General features: G+C 45.6%; 1 protein-coding gene across 1 annotated transcript; it reads left to right on the plus strand.

Annotated features, from left to right (window-relative positions):
- Window positions 1-16,965: 16,965 nt before the first annotated feature.
- LOC310876898 (kinesin-like protein KIF2A) lies at window positions 16,966-18,732 on the plus strand (the record flags this gene model as incomplete). Its single annotated transcript, XM_083790548.1, has 1 exon — window positions 16,966-18,732. The coding sequence occupies one exon, from the start codon at window positions 16,966-16,968 to the stop codon at window positions 18,730-18,732; it is 1,767 nt and encodes a 588-aa protein (XP_083646674.1).
- Window positions 18,733-21,388: the final 2,656 nt, after the last annotated feature.

Raw genomic sequence — 21,388 nt, forward strand, 5'->3', positions numbered from 1 at the left:
CGCTGCAAGGGTTGGAGCCTGGCCAGCTCCTGCTGGTCTTGGCTGAGTGGCTGTGGCTGCACAGTAAGGCTGCGGTAACCTAGTCTGGGCTTGCTGCTGCACTGGCTTGCTCAGCTCGCATTCTGAGCTGGCTGGCTTGCCAGAAAGGCTGGTTCTGTTGCTGCAAGGCAGGGCAGGGCAGACCGGGCCAGGCAGACAGAGAGCCAGGCCTCGAGAGAGGCCTGGCTGAGCTGACTGAGCAAGGCTGGTATGGCTGCAGTGGCTGACTGCAACGGCTGATATGCTCTGGCTTGGCAGCCTGACTTTCTACACTGGCTGACTGGCGGAGCCGACTGGCTGCGTTCGCTGACTGGGCAGGCTTGCTGGCTAGCTGGCTTGCTGAACTCCCTGAGGGAAGCTTTGGGATGGATCTCTAGGGGCATCGGCTTGTGTTGAGCCTTCCAACGGCGTCTACCTTGATCTCCGTCCTAAGAAAGAAAGACAGAAAAAGAAAGACACACACAAACCCAACTATGCAGCTTGCACCTGAGGAACCGAGACGCGAAAAACCGCCACCGACCCACAGGAGAATACCATCACACAGTGGTATCAGACCAACCTCAATCAGCCAGCCCTCAAACCAAACCCTTCGACCTAGAAGAACTCGAAACTGCAATGGGAAAGTTGAAACCCGGAAAAGCAGCAGGGATTGATGACATACTGGCAGAAATGATACAGCACCTGGGACCTAACGCAAAGACCTGGCTCGTGGGGATACTGAATACATGCATGGCACAGAAAACCATCCCTTCTGTCTGGAGAAAGGCCAAAGTGGTTGCAATCCCCAAACCTGGCAAAGACCCATCATCCCCAAAGAGCTACCGACCCATTTCCCTCCTCTGCATCACCTACAAGAGAGGCTGCTACTCCTGTTTACATTAGAGGGTTGCCGGTCCTCTCGAACGGAACAGTTTAACGTCATGCCCAGGACGAAAAGATATAGAGAACACCAACATGACAAATAACAGCAGGAAGGCATGAGCCACAATCCACCGTCTTGGCAAAGACCACACCACCCATAATTCACAACGGTCACAGCAAACTCTGTTGCATCACAACTGGTGTAGGTATTGGATGGAGCCCGCACATCACAGGTGTAAAAAAAACGTTCTGTATTGAAATACTGACAACGTTTCGATCTATTTGATCTTCATCAGGTCATGTGTACACAAAACATACACTTTTATACTAAGGGAGTGCCCCCATCAACCAATCAAAACACCACATTTTGGTGCCCCTCCCATCACTGCAGGTGTGACACGTCAACCCTGAGGGAGTATGTGGGGACCCAGACATATTGATGTAAATATAGTCTGTTCAGAAATGTTAGTGCCTCTCATAGAGCTTGTAGGTGATGCAGAGGAAGGGAATGGGTCGGTAGCTCTTCGGGGATAATGGGTCTTTGCCAGGTTTAGGGATTGCAACCACTTTGGCCTTTCTCCAGACAGAAGGGATGGTTTTCTGTGCCATGCACGTGTTCAGCATCCCCACAAGCCAGGTCTTTGCGCTAGGTCCCAGGTGCTGTATCATTTCTTCCAGCATGTCATCAATCCCTGCTGCTTTTCCGGGTTTCAACTTTCCCATTGCAGTTTCAAGTTCTTCTAGGTCGAAGGGTTTGGTTTGAGGACTGGCTGATTGTGGTTGGTCTGATACCACTGTGCGATGGTATTCTATGTGGGTCGGTGGCGGTGTTGGTTACGATTGTTGGCCACCAGTTGTGACCAACACCGCCACCGACCCACAGGAGAATACCATCACACAGTGGTATCAGACCAACCTCAATCAGCCAGCCCTCAAACCAAACCCTTCGACCTAGAAGAACTCGAAACTGCAATGGGAAAGTTGAAACCCGGAAAAGCAGCAGGGATTGATGACATACTGGCAGAAATGATACAGCACCTGGGACCTAACGCAAAGACCTGGCTCGTGGGGATACTGAATAAATGCATGGCACAGAAAACCATCCCTTCTGTCTGGAGAAAGGCCAAAGTGGTTGCAATCCCCAAACCTGGCAAAGACCCATCACCCCCAAAGAGCTACCGACCCATTTCCCTCCTCTGCATCACCTACAAGAGAGGCTGCTACTCCAACGCCTCATACCACTCACAGATACCAAGCTGACTAAAGACCAAGCTGGTTTCCGTCCTGGCCGCTCCTGTGCTGGACAGAGCTCAACCTCACCCAACACATGGAGGATGGGTTTGAGGGAAAACAAATAACTGGAGCAGCATTCAGAGATCTCTCTGCTGCCTATGACACTGTCCAACACCGCACAATGGTCGGGAAAAGCCTCCTCAACAACAGGCGCTTCTATGTCCAGTTAAATGACCAGAGGAGTAAATGGAAAGCCCAAAAGAACGGCCTACCACAAGGTAGCCTGCTCGTCCCCTCCTTTTCAATATCTACACAAACGTCCAGCCACTACCCAAAGTAGTAGTACTGGAATGAAATGATAGAACACCTCACACATACATAGTTTCCTTTCGTGGCTGTTTACATTCGAGGGTCGCCGGTCCTCTCGAACGGAACAGTTTAACGTCATGCCCAGGACGAAAAGATATAGAGAACACCAACATGACAAATAACAGCAGGAAGGCATGAGCCACAATCCACCGTCTTGGCAAAGACCACACCACCCATAATTCACAACGGTCACAGCAAACTCTGTTGCATCACAACTGGTGTAGGTATTGGATGGAGCCCGCACATCACAGGTGTAAAAAAAACGTTCTGTATTGAAATACTGACAACGTTTCGATCTATTTGATCTTCATCAGGTCATGTGTACACAAAACATACACTTTTATACTAAGGGAGTGCCCCCATCAACCAATCAAAACACCACATTTTGGTGCCCCTCCCATCACTGCAGGTGTGACACGTCAACCCTGAGTGAGTATGTGGGGACCCAGACATATTGATGTAAATATAGTCTGTTCAGAAATGTTAGTGCCTCTCATAGAGCTTGTAGGTGATGCAGAGGAAGGAAATGGGTCGGTAGCTCTTCGGGGATAATGGGTCTTTGCCAGGTTTAGGGATTGCAACCACTTTGGCCTTTCTCCAGACAGAAGGGATGGTTTTCTGTGCCATGCACGTGTTCAGCATCCCCACAAGCCAGGTCTTTGCGCTAGGTCCCAGGTGCTGTATCATTTCTTCCAGCATGTCATCAATCCCTGCTGCTTTTCCGGGTTTCAACTTTCCCATTGCAGTTTCAAGTTCTTCTAGGTCGAAGGGTTTGGTTTGAGGACTGGCTGAATGTGGTTGGTCTGATACCACTGTGCGATGGTATTCTATGTGGGTCGGTGGCGGTGTTGGTTACGACTGTTGGCCACCAGTTGTGACCAACACCGCCACCGACCCACAGGAGAATACCATCACACAGTGGTATCAGACCAACCTCAATCAGCCAGCCCTCAAACCAAACCCTTCGACCTAGAAGAACTCGAAACTGCAATGGGAAAGTTGAAACCCGGAAAAGCAGCAGGGATTGATGACATACTGGCAGAAATGATACAGCACCTGGGACCTAACGCAAAGACCTGGCTCGTGGGGATACTGAATAAATGCATGGCACAGAAAACCATCCCTTCTGTCTGGAGAAAGGCCAAAGTGGTTGCAATCCCCAAACCTGGCAAAGACCCATCACCCCCAAAGAGCTACCGACCCATTTCCCTCCTCTGCATCACCTACAAGAGAGGCTGCTACTCCAACGCCTCATACCACTCATAGACACCAAGCTGACTAAAGACCAAGCTGGTTTCCGTCCCGTCCTGTGCTGGACAGAGCTCAACCTCACCCAACACATTGAGGATGGGTTTGAGGGAAAACAAATAACTGGAGCAGCATTCAGAGATCTCTCTGCTGCCTACGACACTGTCCAACACCGCACAATGGTCAGGAAAAGCCTCCTCAACAACAGGCGCTTCTATGTCCAGTTAAATGACCAGAGGAGTAAATGGAAAGCCCAAAAGAACGGCCTACCACAAGGTGGCCTGCTCGCCCCCTCCTTTTCAATATCTACACAAACGTCCAGCCACTACCCAAAGTAGTAGTACTGGAATGAAATGATAGAACACCTCACACACACATAGTTTCCTTTCGTGGCTGTTTACATTCGAGGGTCGCCGGTCCTCTCGAACGGAACAGTTTAACGTCATGCCCAGGACGAAAAGATATAGAGAACACCAACATGACAAATAACAGCAGGAAGGCATGGGCCACAATCCACCGTCTTGGCAAAGACCACACCACCCATAATTCACAACGGTCACAGCAAACTCTATTGCATCACAACTGGTGTAGTTATTGGATGGAGCCCGCACACCACCAAAAATAGAAAAACAACATACTATAGTATGCCCTCCGTGACAATGGACTTTAGCCTTTTGCTTTTCTGCGATTTAACCTTTTTTCAAATCCTCAACAATGATGAAGAATCGTGCACTATAGCGTGCCACTTAATGACCTTGACCAATATCAATGACCTTGAGCAGTATAAATTACCTTCAATAAGACTAGTAAATGACCTTGACCAGTATAAATGACCTTGACAAGTACAAATGACCTTGACCAGTATAAATGACCTTCACCAGTAGAAATGACCATGACCAGTATATGACTGTGACCAGTATACATGACCTTCATGAGACTAGTAAATGACCTTGACCAGTATAAATGACCTTTATAAGACTAGTAAATGATCTTCACCAGTATAAATGACCTTGACCAGTATGCGGTCCGTGACCATGGACTATAGCCTTTTCCTTTTCCTTGATTTTCACCTTTAAAAAATCCTCAACAATGATGAATAATCGCGCACTATAGCGCGCCGCTCAATGACCTGAGACCATGGACCAATGAATGAAATACAACACATTGAGCAGGGCACTGCAGGGAGTTGAACCCCGTTCCGGTAAACCAGAAGTCCGACACCAGTGCCTTAGTTTTTGTGTTGTTGTTCATTTAAAGGTCCAGGTGTGCATACGCATGTGCGCCTGTGCGTGTGTAGGTGCATGTGTGCATGTGTGTGTGCACGCTTCAATGACCACTGTTGGACCCAATGGCGATCAAGGACCTCAGGGAGCCACCCATAATTCACAACGGTCACAGCAAACTCTGTTGCATCACAACTGGTGGCCAACAGTCGTAACCAACACCGCCGCCGACCCACAGGAGAATACCATCGCACAGTGGTATCAGACCAACCACAATCAGCCAGCCCTCAAACCAAACCATTCGACCTAGAAGAACTCGAAACCCGGAAAAGCAGCAGGGATTGATGACATACTGGCAGAAATTATACAGCACCTGGAACCTAACGCAAAGACCTGGCTCGTGGGGATGCTGAACACATGCATGGCACAGAAAACCATCCCTTCTGTCTGGAGAAAGGCCAAAGTGGTTGCAATCCCCAAACCTGGCAAAGACCCATCATCCTCAAAGAGCTACCGACCCATTTCCCTCCTCTGCATCACCTACAAGAGAGGCTGCTACTCCAACGCCTCATACCACTCAGACACCAAGCTGACTAAAGACCAAGCTGGTTTCCGTCCCGTCCTGTGCTGGACAGAGCTCAACCTCACCCAACACATTGAGGATGGGTTTGAGGGAAAACAAATAACTGGAGCAGCAACTGGAGGGCGAAGCAAGCACGCAGGCAGCTTGTGCCTGCCTGCCTGCGTGCCTGCCTGCCTTCCTGCCTGCCTTCCTCATGTGGAAACTGCATAGTTGACTTTGTGTGTGTCTTTCTTTTTCTGTCTGTCTTTCTTAGGATGAAGATCAAGGTAGACGCCGTTGGAAGGCTCAACACAAGCCGATGCCCCTAGAGATCCATCCCAAAGCTTCCCTCAGGGAGCCCAGCAAGCCAGCTAGCCAGCAAGCCCGCCCAGTCAGCCAACGCAGCCAGCCAGCTCCGCCAGTCAGCCAGTGTAGAAAGTCAGGCTGACAAGCCAGAGCATATCAGCCCTTGCAGTCCGCCATTGCAGCCATACCAGCCTTGCTCAGTCAGCTCAGCCAGGCCTCTCTCGAGGCCTGGCTCTCTGTCTGCTTGGCCCGGTCTGCCCTGCCCTGCCTTGCAGCAACAGAACCAGCCTTGCTAGCAAGCCAGCCAGCTCAGAATACGAGCTCAGCAAGCCAACGCAGCTGGCAAGCACGCAGTTAGTCTAAACCAGTTTCAGACAGGCAGGCCAAGGCAGACAGACAGGAAGACCGAGGCGCCTAGGCAGGCAGACAGGCCAGGAAGGCAACAAAGTGCAGGCAGGGGGACTATCCGGCCTAAGGCTGCGCTGCAAGGGTTGGAGCCTGGCCAGCTCCTGCTGGTCTTGGCTGAGTGGCTGTGGCTGCACAGTAAGGCTGCGGTAACCTAGTCTGGGCTTGCTGCTGCACTGGCTTGCTCAGCTCGCATTCTGAGCTGGCTGGCTTGCCAGAAAGGCTGGTTCTGTTGCTGCAAGGCAGGGCAGGGCAGACCGGGCCAGGCAGACAGAGAGCCAGGCCTCGAGAGAGGCCTGGCTGAGCTGACTGAGCAAGGCTGGTATGGCTGCAGTGGCTGACTGCAACGGCTGATATGCTCTGGCTTGGCAGCCTGACTTTCTACACTGGCTGACTGGCGGAGCCGACTGGCTGCGTTCGCTGACTGGGCAGGCTTGCTGGCTAGCTGGCTTGCTGAACTCCCTGAGGGAAGCTTTGGGATGGATCTCTAGGGGCATCGGCTTGTGTTGAGCCTTCCAACGGCGTCTACCTTGATCTCCGTCCTAAGAAAGAAAGACAGAAAAAGAAAGACACACACAAACCCAACTATGCAGCTTGCACCTGAGGAACCGAGACGCGAAAAACCGCCACCGACCCACAGGAGAATACCATCGCACAGTGGTATCAGACCAACCTCAATCAGCCAGCCCTCAAACCAAACCCTTCGACCTAGAAGAACTCGAAACTGCAATGGGAAAGTTGAAACCCGGAAAAGCAGCAGGGATTGATGACATACTGGCAGAAATGATACAGCACCTGGGACCTAACGCAAAGACCTGGCTCGTGGGGATACTGAATACATGCATGGCACAGAAAACCATCCCTTCTGTCTGGAGAAAGGCCAAAGTGGTTGCAATCCCCAAACCTGGCAAAGACCCATCATCCCCAAAGAGCTACTGACCCATTTCCCTCCTCTGCATCACCTACAAGAGAGGCTGCTACTCCTGTTTACATTCGAGGGTTGCCGGTCCTCTCGAACGGAACAGTTTAACGTCATGCCCAGGACGAAAAGATATAGAGAACACCAACATGACAAATAACAGCAGGAAGGCATGAGCCACAATCCACCGTCTTGGCAAAGACCACACCACCCATAATTCACAACGGTCACAGCAAACTCTGTTGCATCACAACTGGTGTAGGTATTGGATGGAGCCCGCACATCACAGGTGTAAAAAAAAACGTTCTGTATTGAAATACTGACAACGTTTCGATCTATTTGATCTTCATCAGGTCATGTGTACACAAAACATACACTTTTATACTAAGGGAGTGCCCCCATCAACCAATCAAAACACCACATTTTGGTGCCCCTCCCATCACTGCAGGTGTGACACGTCAACCCTGAGGGAGTATGTGGGGACCCAGACATATTGATGTAAATATAGTCTGTTCAGAAATGTTAGTGCCTCTCATAGAGCTTGTAGGTGATGCAGAGGAAGGAAATGGGTCGGTAGCTCTTCGGGGATAATGGGTCTTTGCCAGGTTTAGGGATTGCAACCACTTTGGCCTTTCTCCAGACAGAAGGGATGGTTTTCTGTGCCATGCACGTGTTCAGCATCCCCACAAGCCAGGTCTTTGCGCTAGGTCCCAGGTGCTGTATCATTTCTTCCAGCATGTCATCAATCCCTGCTGCTTTTCCGGGTTTCAACTTTCCCATTGCAGTTTCAAGTTCTTCTAGGTCGAAGGGTTTGGTTTGAGGACTGGCTGATTGTGGTTGGTCTGATACCACTGTGCGATGGTATTCTATGTGGGTCGGTGGCGGTGTTGGTTACGACTGTTGGCCACCAGTTGTGACCAACACCGCCACCGACCCACAGGAGAATACCATCACACAGTGGTATCAGACCAACCTCAATCAGCCAGCCCTCAAACCAAACCCTTCGACCTAGAAGAACTCGAAACTGCAATGGGAAAGTTGAAACCCGGAAAAGCAGCAGGGATTGATGACATACTGGCAGAAATGATACAGCACCTGGGACCTAACGCAAAGACCTGGCTCGTGGGGATACTGAATAAATGCATGGCACAGAAAACCATCCCTTCTGTCTGGAGAAAGGCCAAAGTGGTTGCAATCCCCAAACCTGGCAAAGACCCATCACCCCCAAAGAGCTACCGACCCATTTCCCTCCTCTGCATCACCTACAAGAGAGGCTGCTACTCCAACGCCTCATACCACTCACAGACACCAAGCTGACTAAAGACCAAGCTGGTTTCCGTCCTGGCCGCTCCTGTGCTGGACAGAGCTCAACCTCACCCAACACATGGAGGATGGGTTTGAGGGAAAACAAATAACTGGAGCACCATTCAGAGATCTCTCTGCTGCCTATGACACTGTCCAACACCGCACAATGGTCGGGAAAAGCCTCCTCAACAACAGGCGCTTCTATGTCCAGTTAAATGACCAGAGGAGTAAATGGAAAGCCCAAAAGAACGGCCTACCACAAGGTAGCCTGCTCGTCCCCTCCTTTTCAATATCTACACAAACGTCCAGCCACTACCCAAAGTAGTAGTACTGGAATGAAATGATAGAACACCTCACACACACATAGTTTCCTTTCGTGGCTGTTTACATTCGAGGGTCGCCGGTCCTCTCGAACGGAACAGTTTAACGTCATGCCCAGGACGAAAAGATATAGAGAACACCAACATGACAAATAACAGCAGGAAGGCATGGGCCACAATCCACCGTCTTGGGGGGAAAAATAGCTGATCAATAAGCCCCAAACGCGTTGCACTGTGACCCGTTTTGAGCTTGTACATCGGCTATTTTTGCTACAACAGCAATATGCAACGTGGCCCTCTGGAGTGAGAGTGGAAATATAGTGGAAATATAGTCTCCATCGTCAAAGTTGCCCACCCCCATTCTAAACACTACAACATGCAGAGGAGAAGTCATAACAGAACCATCTAAACACTACAACATGCAGAGGAGAAGTCATAACAGAACCATCTAAACACTACAGCATGCAGAAGAGAAGTCATAACAGAACCATCTAAACACTACAACATGCAGAGGAGAAGTCATAACAGAATCATCTAAACACTACAGCATGCAGAGGAGAAGTCATAACAGAACCATCTAAATACTACAACATGCAGAGGAGAAGTCATAACAGAACCATCAAAATACTACAGCATGCAGAGGAGAAGTCATAACAGAACCATCTAAACACTACAGCATGCAGAGGGGAAGTCATAACAGAACCATCTAAATACTACAGCATGCAGAGGAGAAGTCATAACAGAACCATCTAAACACTACAACATGCAGAGGGGAAGTCATAACAGAACCATCTAAATACTACGACATGCAGTCATAACAGAACCATCTAAACACTACAGCATGCAGAGGAGAAGTCATAACAGAACCATCTAAACAATACAACATGCAGAGGGGAAGTCATAACAGAACCATCTAAATACTACAACATGCAGTCATAACAGAACCATCTAAACACTACAGCATGCAGAGGAGAAGTCATAACAGAACCATCTAAACACTACAGCATGCAGAGGAGAAGTCATAACAGAACCATCTAAACACTACAGCATGCAGAGGAGAAGTCATAACAGAACCATCTAAACACTACAACATGCAGAGGAGAAGTCATAACAGAACCATCTAAACACTACAGCATGCAGAAGAGAAGTCATAACAGAACCATCTAAACACTACAACATGCAGAGGAGAAGTCATAACAGAACCATCTAAACACTACAGCATGCAGAGGTGAAGTCATAACAGAACCATCTAAACACTACAGCATGCAGAGGAGAAGTCATAACAGAACCATCTAAACACTACAGCATGCAGAGGAGAAGTCATAACAGAACCATCTAATCACTACAGCATGAAGAGGGGAAGTCATAACAGAACTATCTAAACACTACAGCATGCAGAGGAGAAGTCATAACAGAACCATCTAAACACTACAGCATGCAGAGGAGAAGTCATAACAGAACCATCAAAATACTACAGCATGCAGAGGAGAAGTCATAACAGAACCATCTAAACACTACAGCATGCAGAGGGGAAGTCATAACAGAACCATCTAAATACTACAGCATGCAGAGGAGAAGTCATAACAGAACCATCTAAACACTACAACATGCAGAGGGGAAGTCATAACAGAACCATCTAAATACTACGACATGTAGTCATAACAGAACCATCTAAACACTACAGCATGCAGAGGAGAAGTCATAACAGAACCATCTAAACAATACAACATGCAGAGGGGAAGTCATAACAGAACCATCTAAATACTACAACATGCAGTCATAACAGAACCATCTAAACACTACAGCATGCAGAGGAGAAGTCATAACAGAACCATCTAAACACTACAGCATGCAGAGGAGAAGTCATAACAGAACCATCTAAACACTACAGCATGCAGAGGAGAAGTCATAACAGAACCATCTAAACACTACAACATGCAGAGGAGAAGTCATAACAGAACCATCTAAACACTACAGCATGCAGAAGAGAAGTCATAACAGAACCATCTAAACACTACAACATGCAGAGGAGAAGTCATAACAGAACCATCTAAACACTACAGCATGCAGAGGAGAAGTCATAACAGAACCATCTAAACACTACAGCATGCAGAGGAGAAGTCATAACAGAACCATCTAAACACTACAGCATGCAGAGGAGAAGTCATAACAGAACCATCTAATCACTACAGCATGAAGAGGGGAAGTCATAACAGAACTATCTAAACACTACAGCATGCAGAGGAGAAGTCATAACAGAACCATCTAAACACTACAGCATGCAGAGGAGAAGTCATAACAGAACCATCTAAACACTACAGCATGCAGAGGGGAAGTCATAACAGAACCATCTAAACACTACAACATGCAGAGGAGAAGTCATAACAGAACCATCTAAATACTACAACATGCAGTCATAACAGAACCATCTAAACACTACAGCATGCAGTCATAACAGAACCATCTAAACACTACTCTGTTCACCTCTAGTCGATTATTTATTCAGCCACGGACCACCATTTGAGGCCATTTAGCCTCTCAGACCCATTTGAGCCACTGACCACCATTGTGAGCATAGAGTATATTATGAATAGAGAAAAGGCACCCAGAGGAAACCCTGAGGCCAAATGGACATAGTGGCCGAATGAAGGTATTGCAGCCTGGCCCCAAACACATGAACGCGCTGGTCCGTTGACTATCATTGTGCACGTTCACGACGGCAGCACGCTAGCTAGCTAACGAACACGCTAGTTCGTTAGCTAGCTAGCTAGTGCTCTGTTCCTACTGTGTTGTGTTCATATATGTTACTAACTACATTATAAAACCATGATCCAGTAGCCGGATGGATACCGTCGATGGTAATAATGTGAACAACCGGGCCCGGGTTCACTTCCCAGTCGATGACCGAGTTTATTTTCTTCTTAACAAACACAACTGTTTGTTTGCATCAAGTCGAGGTCCTTTATTCATTCGGTATCTGAGCCACGGGACCACCATTTTTAGGCTCAAATACTGAATGAATAATGGACCTCGACGAGAAAATCTAAAACAATTGTGTTAGTTTGGTAAGAAATGAAGCTAAACTCTCAGTCCTCGATGGGGACTCGAACCCGGGCCCTGGCCGTAGTCTACTAGGCGCCGACGGTAACCATTAGGCTACTCGAACACGGTTTTACAGAGTGGCACGAACATAATATATAAACATCACAACAAAGTTATCAAAGTGATCACAGATGTTTGAACAACAACAACGTTAAGTATTAAATAACATTTAACGTACCTGCTTGCTGCGGACACGACGACGCCACGGCGGACATGGTGACGTGGCAAAATCAAAACAACACTGAGCAAAACCCCCCTCCACGCGTCTCTTCCGTATTTGAGGGGTTGGCGTCACTTCCTTCCGGGTGTGACGTGAGGCCACGCCCGCGAGTCTACGTTACATCCGGGTCCCGTCCGCTTCTATAGCTACATATTATTATGATTCTGAACGCGTGAATCTTTTTATTTTTTACAATAACGTTATTTTTCAGAAAGGAAGCCATTGAGGGTTAAAATGTGTCTTAATGCTTCCAACTCGAGTATAATTATTATTAATGTAAACTGTAAAGTGTCCACGACAAAGAAAAGACCCGGAAGCGGGTTACGTCACGGCTTAAATAGTCAATACAGACATGAGTCCCTTTCCTGGCAGCGTCCTCAGTGGTCTAGCGGTCTAGACGCCCGACTTCTTAATACAACTTTATAGAACTTCACGGGTTCAAACCCCTTTGATGTTTTTCTCAATCATTGATTCACAATATACCAGAATGCACGTTTAATCATAATACATAAAGCAGACAGCCCTGTGATTAAACCTTCAGCATTACATTACACTGCAACCCCACTGTGGCTAATACCTTTTTATTCACAATGCCAAGTTATTGTACTCCTAATAATATATCATGGTGTAGTCTAGCTCTGGTTTGATTGATTGATTTAAATATTTTATTAATAGTTTGTAGAATTACAGTACATTTCAAGCACAAACTCAATACAAAGACTGTTAACTGTGAGTGGACGACCCAATTAAGCATTACACTTGTTTAAGAGGGTCCACATTGTTCAATTCATCAAAAGTCCACATTGTTCAATTCATCAAAAAACTACATTATTACAAACCTACATTATGTGGGATCCTTTAGCTTACAAACGGAGTGACATTTCTGGCCACAACGTGGGTGTCGCTGGGCTGTGGCGCTGCCAACTGACTTTTGTGTTTCCCTCTGCTTCATCACCTTAATTTTAGTTCCTTTATTACAGCGAATCAAAGGTGTGTGAAATACTTCTGTAATTAATGACTTGCTGACTATCTCGCGATTTTAGCCTGGATTTAGTGTTCACGCCACATAGGCTATACATTGAAGACCACATAGGCTATAGCCTACATGAAGACCCGACTCCAGCAGCAGAACTGACAGGTAGGCTACAGTAGCCTACCAAAAAAAAGCCCTATCTTGACCACAGAAACGCCCCTAAAAGACACGGTATCCTACCGTCGGTATACGTGTAACATAGTGTGTATAAATTGGCAGATTTTATTTTTTATTTTGCACGTCACTTTCTGACTTTCCAAAGGAAACGTTTCAATGCCTTATTGCTGTGTTGTTGGTGATTTGTGGATTCGTTTTTAGATCAATCAGGGATCTGTTAATAACTTAATACTGTACTGCAGTCTGCAGTTGTTCCCAAATCCACATTTGTTGAGCCCCCATTAGACCCCCATTAGACACTACTTGATATGTATCAAACAAATTTGGCTAATAATAAATTAATTAACATAATTTCAAACATTAAACCATTTAAACTTCTTCACCTGAACTGAACCAGCTCGGTGAAATAACTCAGTACTCAAAATATGTTAATTTATATCAATTTTATTTATAACTGCCAATGTCATGTAAATGTACAACGCACAAAATGTATGTCACCATAACCAAACATGTATTTCTACTTGATAAACCTTATTTATTGGAAGACGGAGCACTTGCAGCATGTATAGATTTTGAGTCTAATTTTGTTCTAAATACCTGCAAATTGACAAATTGTACATAACTCCTGTACTGGACGCTTTATCGTATAAAGTAAAGAAAATAAAGAACCAGACCACGTGATTAGACAAAAAGTCTCTGCAAGCTGATAAAAAAAAACAAAAAAAAAACAGTTTCTTACCCAAACTTACAAGTGAAACTTCAGTAGTATTTAACCCATTCTGACCTGAGATCAGATTCATACGAGGTTTCCACATGGACACACACTGGTCTGATTAACCCATTCTGACCTGAGATCAGATTCATACGAGGTTTCCACATGGACACACACTGGTCTGATTAACACGGTTCTGAATGTGAAAATCTGACATAACATTTCTATGTTCCGCATCTAGAGCCATACTGTAAAATAGATTCCAGCCTCACAAGAACTATGCATAGCCTACATTTCACCTGGGCTGGTGGTGATTCACATTAAATGCCGGCAAAGCCATCCATCCTTTAATCACTTGAAACATGTGAAATTATCCTTTACAAATGTTCAAAAACAGCCTCACAATGCTGTGTTGTGAGTTTGTAGATCAGCCATTTTTACAATTGAACATTGTTGTGCGACTAAGTGTATATATTATGTAGGACTTAAGAGGTTAATTACAAAATGATGTAACAATAACTGAACGACTTCTACAAACATCTGTCAAAGGCATCACAAACTAGAAAATTCGCAATTTAAAAAAATTGCAGAGTGTGGTTGCCGCAGTGGCTTACATATGCCCCTCCCACTAGTATTGCCAGCCAATTACAATTTCAAGTCACGCCTTAGATCATGCGTAAGTAATTCGGAGGGGATTTAACCCCCGAAATTCATGTTTTTGCGACAAACGGTTACATTTCTCGCATTTGCGGCGCCCCCTATGGATGAAAATGGAATTGCTTTTAGAACTTGGTTGATTGAACCACCCCGGACATGTGATTGAAATGTGGGATGGATTGGACATTCCGTTCGTGATTTATGGCATTTTTTGTGATATAGGCCCCTCCTACTAACTTCGGAAGACGATTACGGCCGAACGATACGCACTTTAAAAATTCTGCAGTTCAGTTTTAATTGGATGGGTCCAGAGATCACGTGTGCCGATTTCTGTGAGATTTGGACAAAATCTGTAGGAGGAAAAGCAAAAAGTGTGTTTTGGACAAAATTCAAAATGGCGGAAAATCTATCATGGCGGAAATGGGCGTGGCCTATATGGGGAGATGCGTCATGACCCAAGGAATCCAGTGAAAAAATAATTTTGATTTTACGACCTACGGTTCAAGAGTTATAAGCCAAAAGGTAAAGTGGGCTGTTATAGCGCCACCATGAGGCCGACCGATAACATTTTAGGGTTAAATCATTTTAGGGATAATGTTGAATTATCCCTAAAAGTTTTGTAACTATAGTGATTACAGTCTCCGAGGAACGAATACTTGAATGTGAATTTTTGCCTTTTCCCATTCATGTCAATGGGGAAATTTAATTCACTAATAAATTCATATCAATTAAACTATACAACATTTCTCTTAACAAAATACAAGCACACGATTCCCGATTTTTTCGGTCAATTTGACATATGGCTCAAGTGCGTACAGCGTACAGTGTGGGAGGTATAAAGCGTCAAAATAAAGACTACTCCAGTGAAATAATAAAGTGTCACAGTTACAAGAGTCTGGTTGCCCATTCGGGCAACCACACTAATTATATCTCCATGATGACTAGGGATATGCTCTAAAAGTGTGAGCCGTCACCGATTTACGTCTTGGGTTTGAGAAAGGCACTTCTGCTCGTCTGGAGCACGGAAATTTGCCCTGGCCTGCACCGGTGACGTTTGGTCACATTTTATCCCCAAGAAGTCATAATATGCATTTATTTATTTGAACTTAATGCACAGCACACACCGGTTTGTGTACCTACTCGCACGCACGCCAGGGGGAGAGAGATATAGATAGAGAGAGAAAGAGAGAATGAGAAAGAGAGGGAGAGGAAACCAGTCATTCCTGATTTATTAGGTAGATTGTGACCTTAGATGGAGGAAGGAAGGTCTCCTACACTTTTCCTTCCTCTACTGTCTCCTCCCAATCAGTCACATCACGGTGTGAGTGTGTGTGTGTGACTGTGTGTGTGTGTGTGTGTGTGTGTGTGTGTGTGTGTGTGTGTGTGTGTGTGTGTGTGTGTGTGTGTGTGTGTGTGTGTGTGTGTGTGTGTGCGCGCGCGCGCGCGTGTGCATGTGTGTGTGTGAGAGAGAGAGAGAGAGAGAGGTGTAGGCAAGAAAAGCATAATACTATGGATGTGTGCGTGCGTGTGCATCTTCCCCTTTTTTTTTAAATTAATAGTAGTGTGCATTTGCACAATCATACAATGTGTATAATACCAGAGTGGATCCTTGGAGACCCTCAGTGCTGATCAGGAAAGTTAACCATTAAGTGCAGGGTGATGATTAGGCTGACCTAGGATCAGAATACTGCAGCGTTAAAACAAGAGGAAATCTTTAGCTGCACATGCATGCCAGGCTGCCAGCTGCCTGAGTTCAGTGACTCGGAAGAATGCATCAAAGTATACCTCCATGGGATCAAAGGTGTACTAACTGCTTCATTGGGGTAAAAAATGAAAAGCAATTTAATTCCATGAAAGTTCATGAAAAGGTCAGGTTTCAGGGCTGTGATGTAAAGAAAGTGTCCGAAACAATCTGGTCTGTCTCTGAAACAAATTTCACGGGTGACGGTCCATGAGGGTTCGGGTCTGTCACTTGCACCTGTGAAGAGTTCTACTTGGTGGCCAGTCTGGAACTCCATATAACAGTACTTGAGCAGAAACTCCATATTTGGGCAGAATTTGGTGGGACATACGGGGAGCATACAGACATTGCTGTTTTAGATGGCCCACTCCTTTGGTGCCCGCCACACGAAAGAAAACAAGTGCGTTTTAACTCTGCTACTATAGCAACTGTGGCGTCATCACAGTGCTATAAAATTATGTGTGAGTCCACACAGACTTTAGTTTGAGTTACTTAATTAATGCAGAGTTGAAAATAACCACCTACCTGCCTAGCACTGCAACACAAGGATATACGTATATGTTTAGGTATTGTAGATATTTAAGTAATGTAGAATGGCATGTGGTTGTGGGCAGAATGTCGATGCCGATGTGGAAATAAAGCACAGCGACGGGCAAATCTCCCAGGAGAAAAAGTGTGACACAGTTGAGCTGAATGAATCCGAGAAAGGAGAAGAGATTGACCCTGAGGATCTAAATCCAGATGAGGCCCCAGATACGGAGATTATTGTCCCCAGCCCGGAGACCCTACCGCTTCCCACCCCTGTCAAGATCAGTAGAATTCCAAGGAAATATCATCGTACGGCAGCGCCGTCAAAGAGCGAAAGACTAAAGGAGGAGACTAGCGAGATGTACAAGTACATGATCAAGGATTTCCAAGCCAGACTACTAGCCAGTCTAGACTACGATCCTCTGTCTACGGCGGACATCATTAAAGAGCACAAAATATGTGTTTGCGTGAGGAAGCGCCCACTGAACAAAAAGGAACTGACTATGAAGGAGCTGGATGTGATCACCATTCCTAGTAAACACAATGTGATGGTTCACAAACCCAAACAGAAGGTGGACCTGACCCGCTACCTGGAGAACCAGACCTTCCGCCTCGATTACGCCTTTGACAGCACCACAACCAACGAGACGGTGTACAAGTTCACAGCCAAGCCTCTCTTGGACACCATCTTTGAGAAGGGCATGGCTACCTGCTTCGCCTACGGACAGACGGGAAGTGGGAAAACACATACTATGGGGGGAGATTATTCCGGAAAGCAACAGGATTGTTCCAAAGGAATCTATGCATTAACTGCTCGGGATGTATTTATCATGTTGACGAAACCCAAATATAAGAAGTTGGAACTACAAGTGTACGCAACCTTCTTTGAAATCTACAATGGAGGGGTGTTAGACCTGCTGAATGGTAAAGCTAAGCTGAAGGTGATGGAGGACGGTAAACAGCACGTTCAGGTGGCAGGGCTGGAGGAGAAAGCAGTTCGATGTACAGAGGATGTTCTCAAACTCATAGAAACGGGAAACAAATCTAGAACATCTGGTCAGACGTCAGCCAACGCCCAATCGTCCAGGAGCCATGCTGTATTCCAGATCATTCTACGGAAGAAGGATCAGGTGCACGGGAAGTTCTCGCTCATCGACCTGGCTGGGAACGAGAGAGGAGCCGACACGTCCGGCTCCGACCGCCACACTCGCCAAGAGGGATGTGAAATTAACAAAAGTCTGCTGGCACTAAAGGAGTGCATCAGGGCTCTGGGACGCAACCATTCTCACACTCCCTTCAGGACCAGCAAGCTCACTCAGGTCCTCAGGGACTCCTTCATAGGGAAGAACAGTCGTACATGCATGATTGCAACAATATCTCCTTGTATGTTGTCTTGTGAAAATACCCTCAACACACTACACTACGCTAACCGGGTGAAGGAGCTGAAAGTTGACTCCTCCAAGAAGCTCGACCGCCATCAGCCCCGGCCCCAGGCTCAGCAGTCACTGACCGCTGCAGCCATGGATCAACTGATGCTGCAGGAACTACGGAATGAGAAACTACAGAATGAGATCAAGACCTTGAGAGAGGAGCTCAACAACAAGGATCATAGTACCTCCCAAGCATTCCTGGAAATGCAGCAGAGATTAAGGCAAGAGTTTGAGATTATGCTATCTGAGAGAGAGAATGCTTGGAAAAAGGAGAAGGACCAGCTTCTGTGGGAACAGAGACGGGAGGAAGGGGAGACCTCTGTTAATGCCACAGAGGAAATTCAGTGTCAGCCTCATTCAACTGATGGCTGCTCAGATGGTCTTGATGAGCGCTCCCTATGAGCACACCTCACCTCGTGTTGCATGTTTGTATGAAAAGACATCAAAAGACAGAAATGGGGGTAAGAGCTATGATAATTGTGTTGGTACAGGGGCAGCCTGTGAACACAAATCACCCCATTTGAATGACTGCGGCCTCTAATCTGTTCAAATCAACATAAAAACTATTTAAAAAAAAAGTCCACCAGCTGATCACCCAGTGTATGAAAGTAAACCATCACAAAGGGAGCAGCAGGATTGGACAAGACCTATAAGTGTGTTGTGTTGCACACGACTGTCATACATTTGTGTGCAGACTTATGGAATAAAGTCAGATTTTGACGGACTGTATGGCAGAAAGCTGAGGACAAAAATATAACAAAGAAATGTCTAAGTGACAGTAATTGATAGTAACAATTGCATTTTTTATCAACTTCATGTTAAAATGTCTTGTGCAGAAGACCATAGTATATGGTATAATAATCATCCAAATGTAACCCGTGTCAATCAATTTACTTGACTATGCACTGTTTAACCCCCCCCCCCCCCCCCGGTAATAGTAGTGGCAGCCAACAAATTCCCTGCGTCGTGTTTTGATGACTCTAGGCTTACATTTAGCGAGTTGACATTAACAACAGCTCCGATGTCGATCCAATGACGATAACATGGAAAGAGGAAAAGGACCTCTAAGCAATAAACATTGCTTACCAGCATTTTTTGGGGTCTGGGGAATACGAATAGGGTCCCAGTAAAACTATTCAGTATAAAAGAACCATTAAGAAAGGTAACTTCATACTAATAATGAATTGCATTTTTATAGCGCTTTTCCAAGTGCTCAAACTCAAAGCACTTCACAATGGTTCGTTCATTCATACATTGGGAGGTGAAGCGGCGAACAGTCGACGCCAGCGTCCTCACTTCTCTCATTCACACACCAATGGTGGCGAGCTCACAACGACCGACTCATTGGAGGCAATGTAGGGTTCAGTGTCTTGCTCAAGGACACGACATGCGGACAGGAGGAGTTTGGATTCGAACCGCCGACCCATGGATCATTGGACGACCTGCTCTACCTCCTGAGCCACAGCCACCCACAAACTAAACTACTAAACTGGAACAGATGAATCAGTATACAAGCGGATGATCACTGGATATCAATATAGTTACTCTGTCAGATAGCCTATACATTAATATATCTACAGGGTTTCCTTAGCAGTCACACACTCACCTGCACGGGGAATACAAGTCTGGTATATCTTGTCCCCCCCCCCCCTGTGATAAAATAAAAATAGAAATGCATAAAAATAAGAAAATAATACAAATACATACTTCATTTGAGAGTTGTATATCAAATAGGTAAAATTACCAACAAAACTAAAATCTATATTACAAAATCTTGCTATTAAACATTAATTAAACTATTTAAAGGTCAAATTATTCAATTGAAAATAATATTTATTAAAATTCCCAAATTGCATAAATGAAAAAAACATATTAAACAAATTCACAAAACTGTTTGAAACCTCAAAGAAATTCAGAATGAGTACAAAAGTGTCACTCACAGATGTATATTAATTGTCAAGATACTCTTTAACAAACTGGCCAGGTAACAACTCAACACTGTGATAATGTGCCCGTATACACATGTCTACATCCTCAAATATGAGGATAGTGATAACACTTATATACATTTTGATTCAAAAAATCATTGTAAACCTTTCTTTTTTTTCTTATTCTTTTTTTCCTTTTTCCTTCTTTTAGGGATTACGTGTTTGGATTAAAACACCAGGGTTTGTTTTTGTGGAAAGGACTCAATGCCCACGTTGAAGACGCATATAAATAAATCAAGTGCCTTTACCAGTTCTGGAGTGGAAACCATTTTCAACAATGGTGCTTCTTCAGTGGTTCTGTTGCATGTAGCACTGCCACTTCGTGTTAAGATGATCTGTTAGCAACGTAAACAACAAATACCATGGAACGAACACACACACACGCACACACGCACACGCACACACACACACACACACACACACACACACACACACACACACACACACACACACACACACACACACACACACACACACACACACACATACACACACACACGTCCTAATGATTTCAGCAGACAGGGGAAACTGGCATTTTTGGCATGCAAAGAATAACCCTCCTTGCCCTGTGATGAGGACAGAAAGAGATACATTAATAGCTCTCATCAGCACAAAAAGCTCATCAGAACCCAAAGTGATACAAGCGAGAATTAAACTCTGGTCCACTCTTCCCTGGGTCTCTCTTACTCTCACTATATTCTTAGCAGCTGCTGTGTTTAGTGTTTACATTAGAATGCCAGTGTATTGACTGATTAGAAATTAACATAAATTGCAGGCACAGGTACAGTACGTAATACTCATGGCCGGGAGACGTGTCTATAAGCATGCGATACTAGGCATTTGGGGAATGATAAACTATGTGTATGGTCATCAGAAGATTCAGAACTATCTATCTGTCTGTCTGTCTGTCTGTCTGTCTGTCTGTCTGTCTGTCTGTCTGTCTGTGTGTGTGTGTGTGTGTGTGTGTGTGTGTGTGTGTGTGTGTGTGTGTGTGTGTGTGTGTGTGTGTACACACATGAGTGTGCATGCCTGCCCTTTCTCAGGGCCAACCTCTGCCCTGTGTGTGTGTG

The sequence above is a fragment of the Protomyctophum parallelum genome (assembly GCF_964188405.1).
Source record: "Protomyctophum parallelum genome assembly, chromosome: 19".
Taxonomy (NCBI): Eukaryota; Metazoa; Chordata; class Actinopteri; order Myctophiformes; family Myctophidae; genus Protomyctophum; species Protomyctophum parallelum.